The sequence below is a fragment of the Lampetra fluviatilis genome, chromosome 33, assembly GCF_964198595.1.
Source record: "Lampetra fluviatilis chromosome 33, kcLamFluv1.1, whole genome shotgun sequence".
In the NCBI taxonomy this organism is placed as follows: Eukaryota; Metazoa; Chordata; class Hyperoartia; order Petromyzontiformes; family Petromyzontidae; genus Lampetra; species Lampetra fluviatilis.
In genome coordinates this window covers 6,944,923-6,954,328 of record NC_136307.1, presented here as the reverse complement: position 1 = coordinate 6,954,328, position 9,406 = coordinate 6,944,923, and the positions used below count along the sequence as shown (strand labels likewise).

The following is a 9,406-nucleotide window of genomic DNA, read 5'->3' as shown; positions in this document are numbered from 1 at the left end:
CATGAACACACGTGCGTCCACACGTGGGCCCCCATTCATTCACTCCGCTCCCCACCGTTGTTTGGGAGCTTTGGGGGCTTCGACCGCGGCACCGCTGGAATTTATAGTTCGGTTGCGCGCGCTCGCCGCTCCTGATTGGTCGGCGCCGGGCACGCGCCGCGCCCTTCGGGCCAATGGGAGCGCGCCGGACGCGTCGGGGGGGGGGCTGTGGGGGATCTGACAGCGCGAAACGACTCGAGGGCGCGGGGACAGCGGCGGTGGCGGCGGCGGTGGACGAGGACGAGGGGAGACGGAGAGAGCGGAGAGAGACGAGGTGAGGGGGGGGGAGAGACGAGGTGAGGACGAGGTGAGGGGAGGTGAGGGGTGGGGGGTAGAGAGACGAGGTGAGGGGGGAGAGAGACGAGGTGAGGGGAGACGAGGTGAGGAGATTGGGGGTAAAGAGACGAGGTGAGGGGAGGTGAAGATATCGGGGGATACGTTACAGAGGTGACGAGGTCGGGGTTAGCAAGGAGAGGTGACGAGGAGGAGGGAGGGTGAGGAAGAGGGAAACGGAGACTGTAGGAGGTTGACGAGGTGAGGACGGGGTTAGGTGGACGAGGTCTGGAGGGAACGCGAAATTGGGTCGGGAGGAAGAGGACAGAGGAGGAGGAAGAGGTGGACAAGGTGAGGAAGATAAATACGAATTTGGAGGCAGTAGATAACAGGGTCCAGAGGACAACGCGAAGAGGTGGAGGGCGAGGTGAGGAGGGCGAGGTGAGGAGGGGGAGGCATTTGAGACGGTGGGCTGCTGTAAAGAGGAGAAGGGCAGGGTTAGGAGAAGAGGGAGGTGGATGAGGTGAGCAGGAGGACAACATAACCTGCACTAGGTAGGGGTGTGGAAGAGCAGGGGAAGGTGAATCACTAAGACTGGTGGAGGAGGAGGGGGAGGACCAAGAGGACGAGGTTTGAGAAGGAATTAGAGGAGAAAGTGGACGGGGTTAGGGGTCTGCAGGAGGGAGGAGCACCTCCGGTTGAGCGGTGTTGCCTACGCACGGTGCGAAAGAATTTCAACGTAAATACATCGTTTGGAGGGCGAATTTGAAGTAGTCGGTTGAGCTGGAGGACAGAGGGTCGGGAAGGAAAGAAGAAGTGACCGGAGGGAAAGGTTTGGGAGAATACTGGGTCGGGAGGAGGACAACAGAAGGAGTTAGAAATAGGACACGAGCCAGAGGACGGTGCTGGAAGGAGCGCAGCGTGAGTGGAGGACCGCGAGGGCCATCGCTGGAGGCATCTTCCACCTTCCCCCTCAGCCATGGTGGACGTTCTCAGCCCTTCCACCATGCGCAAGCCGAGCGGCGTCTCCAGCCACTTCCCTGGGGTCTCCAATGGCCCTGGTGATGCTTACTGCCGTCCCGCTGCAGCCCGACCCCAGGAGAAGGCTGAAGGTGCAGTGGAGGATAACGAGGAGGAGGCGGCTCCGAGGGTACCAGGGGGGCCGAGGTTTTCGGGGCCCCGCTCGGGCTCCATGGAGTCGGGCTCCGTGGAGTCGGGCTCTTCCCCGCTGCTGCACATCGACCTCTACAACTTCGATTCGCCCCGCGCCGAGGGGTCGCGCTACGTGCTCACGAGTCCGCGCTCGCTCGAGTCGTGCGCGCGCTGCGGGATACGGCCCGTCGAGCTGCTGTCACGGCCCCTCGCTGACTTTGCGGCACCCGGCCCCGCTGACTCGCCTCCCGGTGCTGCCAGCAGTGACCGGGAATCCAACTCGACCACGGACCTCGGTGGCCTCGGCCGTGACAGCGAGGAGGCGCGTGCGGCTCACGCCGCGTTCGAGCGGGAGAGGAGGCGCAAGCTGCGCCGCTGCCGTGATGAGAGGGAGCGGATTGTGCTGAAGGAGCGCGAAAAACGCAGGGAAGCGCAACAGCAAAATCATCAGCAGAAGCGAGGAGGAAGCGTGGACCCCTTGTCATCCAGGCTGGCGGGCACCGGGCTACGACCCTTGGGGATTCCTCACCAGAGCCGCTCCCTGGAGACGGTGCGTGCTTCGCTGCCCCTGCCCGGTCATCGGACCCCGGTCGCACTCAGCGATGGCTGCAGCCTGGATGACAGCAGCGGGAGCCACGACACGGTGAGCGACCCCCTGGGAAAGACGCGGCCCCGGCAACGCCCGCAGCTGCTGGGCGCCGCTTCCCGGCCACCGCTCCCACGCCGGGCCCACGACGATCTCCCGTGCCCCGGAGGCCGCACCTCGGGCCCGCGCTGCACATTTACGGGCAAGAGCCTGAGCCTGGGGGACTTGAGCCAGGACCCCGGCACCGCGGCGCAGCTGCAGCAGCTGACGCGCGCGGCGGGAGCCGCGGGAGCCGGCGCCGGGACGGGCCCCAGGAAGCGGGCGCGGGCGGCTGAGCGCGGCTTGGAGCTGCCGAGCCGGGACCTGAAGATCGCGGCTCTGATGTTGGCGCGGCATCGCGAGGAGACGCTCACGGCCGAGCAACGGCGCGACGCGCACCTGCGCTGGGCGGATGCGCGGCGCGCGGAGGAGGAGCGCCGCGTGCTGGACGAGCGCGAGCGCGGCCGCGCCCTGGCGCGGCGCTTGCGGGAACGGGAGCCTCCGCCGTCGGAGCCGCCGCCGCTGCCGCCCCCCCGAGCCGGCGCCGCGGCCGACGCCGCCACGGCGGCGGACGGGCGGGACCCGGAGCGCCAGCAGCAGAATCTGCGCGAGCGTCTGTCGCTGGCCGAGCGCAAGCGGCTGGAGGCCAAGGAGCAGCGGCGCGGCGAGAGGCGGCTCTCCAACGAGCGGGAGCGCGAGCGGCACCTGCGCACGCAGCGGGAGCTCGCGCGGGAGGAGGACGCGGGCGAGGCTCGGCTGCGCGAGGCGCTCGACGCGAGGCTGCGCGCGTCGCAGCGGCGGCGCGACGAGGAGGAGACGCGGCGCCTGCGGGAGCTGCAGCTGCGGGCGGACCGGGACGGGCAGCGGCTGCGGCGGGCGCGCGCCGCGGCCGAGCGCCTCGACGAGGACATGCGCTCCCGGCGGGAGGCCCTGGCCGCCGAGGCCGAGCGGCGGCTGCGGCAGGCGGCGCTGGCGGCCGGGGAGGGCGCCCAGCGGCGCGCGGAGAGGGCGGCGCGGGAGCGGGCGGAGAAGGAGCGGGCGCACGGAGAGGCGACGAGGCGCGCCGTGCTCGAGGAGGAGAACCGCCGGCGGGAGAGGCTGGCGCGCCTCCGCGAGAAGGAGGAGAGGGGAGAGCGAGCGGCGCGGCGGCGCGACGCCAGGCTGGAGGAGTCGCGCTCCGTGGCGAGGGCCTCGTTCGAGGTGCGGGAGAAAGTGCGGGAGGCGACGCAGACGCGATCCTTTGACAAGATGGTGCGGGAGGCTGAGCTCCAGCTGCGCCTGCTCTAGGTGGCGCGGGGTTAGGGCTGAGGGTCGTCGTGTTGGTCAGTTACTTCCAGAGGTGTGGACTCGAGTCATGTGACTTGGACTCGAGTCAGACTCGAGTCATGAATTTGATGACTTGCGACTCGACTTGGACTTGCATAACAATGACTTTGTCCCACCTATGAGATGTGGACTCGAGTCATGTGACTTGGACTCGAGTCAGACTCGAGTCATGAATTTGATGACTTGCGACTCGACTTGGACTTGCATAACAATGACTTTGTCCCACCTCTGGTTACTTCGTCCTTGCTGGACGATTTGATATCGGTCAGTGTTGGGCCGATGATTGCCCTCAGCGTCACTATATTGTGTGGACCATTAGTTCATTCTGTTCTTCATGCAGTATGCGTCCTATAGTGGACATGCATTCAGTTGTGCCCCATTGGACATGTTGCATGGGGGTCAAGTTTTGGACACTGATAGAACAACACTGACTTAATGACTAACCTTGGCTCAATGCAATGTTTATATCCTGTTAATAATAATACTAATCATTCGATAATGCAGTCCATTGTCTAACCAGATGTGTGCAATCCGGTTGACACAGCAAACCTTTCTTTACCTGGGGAAAAAACAATTTACAAAATAACACATACCTGTCAACCGTACGGTTTATCCGTATTCGTTTCAATACGGGAAAATGTTTGTCTATTTGTTTGTGTTTCCCCCTTGTGATGGGACTTTGTAGGATGAACGCTGAGATTTATAAGGGTATGAGGTGACCAATAAGGTCTGAATTGGTCTGTAATAAGGTCGGCACTGATAAGGGGTCGACAGGTATGAATTAACAAGGCATAGGTCCAAATGGAATACGAATATACAATATATGTTATTACAACCGTTAACAGGTGACAATTATATTATAGCACGTTAATGTCTCAGCATTTAAAAAATGCAACAAAAATATTCAACATTAAGAAAAGCACTTGATGAACATAAACAACTCACGACAATAAGCATGTGCATATGGATACAAATGCAGGACTGTTTTCACTGTAATAAAACTTAGTTTTAGCCGCATGATTTCCAGGTCAGGATTTCTGAATTGCAATAGGTCAGCATGACAGATTTGGAACGAGCTGCACCCATCTTAGCGCTCAGCAGCGTACCCTAGCCATGTGTACGCACAGTGCATATGGGATCTTCAAGACAAATGAGGATGACATTAAGGGATTCATTTCAGCCGGGTCTGCCTGTACCAGCGACCAGGAAAATATTTCCGCAACCCAGAGCGCCTTATCCAGTATATTTTCTTCGCTATAGCTGTGGCTGTTGGTCACGTGCCTGTCTGCCAGTGACATAGAAAACAGTCAGAAATTAAGCCCTGACTAAAAGCCTCCGCACATGTAACTCGACACCCTTGTCAAAGACCCATTCCGTCACGCGAGACAAAATCCCATAAAGCTCACATTTAGCCCTTGGCTTAATGGCTGTGATTGAGGGATTTACGATTTTTGGTGTCGTGTTGTCCTAATAGCTCAGGAGTAGGTAATCCGTGTTCTTGATGATGCTGTGTGGATTGGTAGGGAAGCTTAACCATGCAAAAGCACGCGGATTGTACATTGTATTTATTCACAACAAAATACAGGTATGCATATTCCTCAGGCCGCATTTATATCCACCGTACGTTGCTTTGCTTTGGATGGAAAACAAATTCTGGAGCTGATTTTATTATTTATGGTCTGACTGATCAATTCCTGTCTGAATTCGCTAATATTCACGTACAACCCTGTTGGCAAGTCGCTTGGATAAGGGCTTCTCCACGCCATGTGAATCGTGGGGGGTTGGGGGGGTTATTTGACTCTGCTTCACCATGCTGGTCAGTGCGGGTTGGTGAAGCAGAGAGCAGACATGGAGCATTGTACAGGGTGGTCCAAATGTGTTCTGACACCCACATTAATTTATGCGTGTTTATTTCTGTTTTAAATAAAGTCTTACTTAAAAATAGGAGGTTTTAGATAATTAAATGTGGGTCACGAGACATCTGGACCACCATGTTTACAGTACTCTGACGGATTTTGATGCACTTGCCCGCCTCTGAAAACAAATTCACTTAAAACCTTCAACATTAAAATATATATATTTTAGAACTGAGACATTTTATATTGTGTTACGCAATTTAGAATTTTAGTGAAGTTATCGATTATGTGGTATGCAAAACAAATGTTCACCAATACCTTGTATGCAGGATGGACACACCCCATCATCGCAAACTACAAATCCAGATCCAAAGTTACAAATACATTCATCTGGGGGGGACATTGCGTTTTCTTGAATCCTAAAGTTCGAGCAAAACACTTGGCCAGCGCCGTCACGTTTTGAATCGTTTTTGCCTTTTGTCTCCTTTTGCCGTAAATTCTCAAGCACATTTCACCAGCATTCCAACAGGCAATAGAAAGCAGCCGTGTCGGGTCTCTACGCAACACACTGCTCCCCATAAAACCGGCGTTGCCATGGTATTTTCAAACAAAACTTTAAAACGGTTGGCAGTGGTGTGCAGTGAGAGTATACTTTCGTGTGTGTGTGTAATTGTGCGTACGTGTGCATATGTCGCATACAGTTGTTTAGTCTCGAACGACTAATCTTAGACTGTCAGCAACTAAAGGTCAACAGCAGTTGATAGCGGATCGACGATTGATCGCTAACTCGGTGTGTTGTGTATTGAAAACAATAATTCCATGCAATCAAATCTCTTCATTAAAAGTAGCCAAATTTAAGGAGGAAATGTTAACGCTTCATTCTACTATCCATAAATGTGAAATTACAAAAATGTGTAAAGGAATTGGCTTAACATTCCAAGAAGGACCCTCCTGAGGTTTTCCTGTTTAAACATCTCAAATTATTTTCTGTACGTAATAACAAGTTGGTAGTCTTTTAACTGGAAGCTACAGCACAGATGCAGTTTTATATTGAACCTAAACGGTTATTGAATATTTAACGTGTGTGCATTGTTAAATGCTGTGGTGTGGTTTTACATTGTGTATTCGTGCACATAGCAGTGGGCAACCAAAAGGTTTGGAGATCTTAAAAACGTAAAACCACACGGACCGAATATTAGCAGGTTTTTTTAATGCTCTAACTTGTGTTTAACAGTCAAAATGTAAATGAAACGACTGAAACCAGTGGTTTAGTTGTATTTTTGGTAGCTACACCACTGGCTGAAACGCATCACCTTGCCGATTTGACCTGTTGGTGATAAAGACATTGGTGCGTTTTCTCTACTAATTTGACAAAGTAACTTTGTGATTACGAACAAGTCACAAAGTGTCAATTATTGGGAAGTGCTTATTTGCAATGGTGGACAAATATATATGGTGGAAATTTAACATTCCAATGGCAGGGACCAGTCTCGCCTAGGATGACCCCTGTTTTCTTTAAATTATCCGTTGTAAATTTGTATGCAGGTTGAATTTATTTCACACCATCAGTAGTCAACCGTTTGGAGGAAAGACAAGAAACGGAACACAAAAAGCAGTTTTAAATAAATTAGTTTTCAATTTAGATGTAAAATTGCATAGCTCCAGTGAAGAGCATTCCAGACGGCCGCAGAAGTGCATCTGAAATCACGCAACCAATGGTGTAATTTTAATTTATATAGCATCTAGAGTCTACAACAGCTTCTCCAGAACACTGTACATAGCAACTGTACAACAAACATGAAACTCAAACAAATATTGAAAAAAAGTTAAATAAATATCACTAAAAAAACACGAGTTGGCAAATTGAGCATCGCCAAGACAGACCGTGCACAGGCCGCCTGAACCACCACAACCTCGTACACCAATGGGCATTGTAACGATGGGTGGATGCAACAACATTTCAAATTGTTATGCAAATTGGGTGGACATAAAACAGGGGGGAAAGGAAACAGTGGCGATGATGAAGAGGAAGGTCTTCGTCGAGCAATCCACTGCTACGTGTGAAGGCTTGCCACACCATGTCGGTCATAGAGGTTTTTTTTACCATATTTCAACAAGCTGGTCATTGTGGGTTGGTGAAGTGGATGACCAAGTGGTAGGACCAGTTAAATTCAAAGTCAGATTGGGTTCACAGTGCAGGGCACTAACAACTGGGGTGCCACTTCACCAATCATATAATGTTAGACATATATTATTTATTGTCTCTAAACCTTTTGAGCGCCCTGCTAAAATAACGAAGTATCGACGAGATCTTTTTTATGGAGTTTGTTGAATATAAAGTTTGCCAAATAGGTATGTCAACGCTTAAACCACTTATATGTTCTTTTCAAAATGAAGTTTTTTTTGGTGAAAATATCCACACACTGTATATTGTACCCTCTTCAAAGTTGAGGTATGCTCAGGACTTTTTTTTGTTTCGCTTGTGGTTTGTGCAATGATGATACGCTTTTCACACTTGTGTCGTAGTGGCAGAAAGCCCCACGGAGTAGAAATCTACGGTATCGACCGTGTGTAGATGTTGTTTTCTGAAATAAATCCAACTACGTCCAAATTACCCGTAATGTGCTGGATCTCGTCACAATTCGTGAAGCTCAACCTGGTTCGTAGTTGGATGGGTGACCAACATCAGGGCATGGCGGGTGTTGTAGGGTGGGGATGCGAGGTGTGGCCAGTAATGACTGCGCTGAGTTTCACCCCCTCGTATGTATGGTGAGTTTCCGCTCACATGAAGCCAATCACATTAATGGAATGAGACAAACATCCCAATATAGCGGGACCTTTTTTTAAGAGTCTTGGGAATCGGTAAGGCTATTCTTGTTAAGTAGCATTTTATCACTGTTACTTTACACGTTGGACACATTGTGAACCAGTTTAATCAAATTTGTGTTATGGTTATATACACTTGCAGGTTATTTTTTAAAATAAATTGTGTGCAATGCATGGTGTTTGGTGGATCAGTGTGGCATGTAGTGTTCTATTGGTCATCGCATTTCAGTTTCCACCCTTTCAAACAGTATTTGTTTTGAATAAAAAACACTGAATAAATAGAGTTATTACACTGACAAAAGTGACGAGTTTTATTTTGCTGGAATGGCATTAACAGAGGAGATGGAGCATTGAAATCAGTTCATGTGCACGTGCAATGAGGATTGCTACATTGCAGGATTTGGGAGAGATGGCGTTGGATTGTAGAGACCTCCATCCAGGAGTGGATTGGCTACGAGTGATCATGATATAGAGAATGGGAAAATATACTGAAGTTGGCAATGATGGTGGTGGTGTCGATCATTATGATGGCAATGATAGTGATGATGGTGGCGCTGGTGGTGGTATTGTTGATGGTGATGATAAGGATGATAGTGATGATACTGGTGGTGATGGTGGTGATACTTGTGTCAGTATATGGTGATGAGCACACCCTGGCATTGATTGCTGTACACATTGGCGGAAACAACTGTATTCTACCAATTGTCAGAAGAAAACCAAACCAGCAAAAAACAGCATCTGCTTGCCAATTTTTTTTCTTCCAAAAACGTCAGCGTTACCTCTGTCACCATCACACAAATCAGGCCAGCAATCTATCATCTGTACCCTCGTGTGTCATCGCTGTGTGGATTGTGTATATGTCCTCTCTTGAGTGTGCTTGCCGTTCAATGTTTATTTTTTCCTCTCGCGAGTTCTTAAGAGGCCGCCCCCCCCCCTATTCTCACCGTAGCTCAACTTCGTCATTCTCTGGGGGCCCTGGGAGACAAGTCGCCACTTGCCTGGACAGTCACGAGTGCCCCTCGGTGGCCTGTGGATCGCGGTGAAATTTGGGAACATTTGGATGTACCCCTTGCGTGATTTTCAGTAGGCAGCGTAAACCCTTGCTGCATTCTGCAACTGTTTACGTGGCTTTTGTGCGGCAACAAGGCTGAGAATGAATTGGTTAAACACACCAACAAGTTGGGCCCTCCTTGGAAATACTATTGAGTGATATCACACACATTTGTTGCGGGTTTTTTCAAAACTAGAGACACCTTGTTTGAGGTCAGGCAAATTTTATTGGATTTTTTTGTAGATATATGAACAATCA

General features: G+C 51.4%; 1 protein-coding gene across 1 annotated transcript; it reads left to right on the top strand.

The window, feature by feature from the left end:
• Nucleotides 1-417: 417 nt before the first annotated feature.
• On the top strand, nucleotides 418-3,521 carry CCDC177 (coiled-coil domain containing 177). Its single transcript, XM_078872217.1, has one exon. It carries the CDS (start codon nucleotides 1,292-1,294, stop codon nucleotides 3,374-3,376), a length of 2,085 nt encoding a protein of 694 aa, XP_078728343.1. The 5' UTR covers nucleotides 418-1,291; the 3' UTR covers nucleotides 3,377-3,521.
• Nucleotides 3,522-9,406: the final 5,885 nt, after the last annotated feature.

Bases quoted from the DNA above. Each gene is read 5' to 3' on its own strand.
- CCDC177 (XM_078872217.1), top strand. From the start codon at position 1,292: ATGGTGGACGTTCTCAGCCCTTCCACCATGCGCAAGCCGAGCGGCGTC.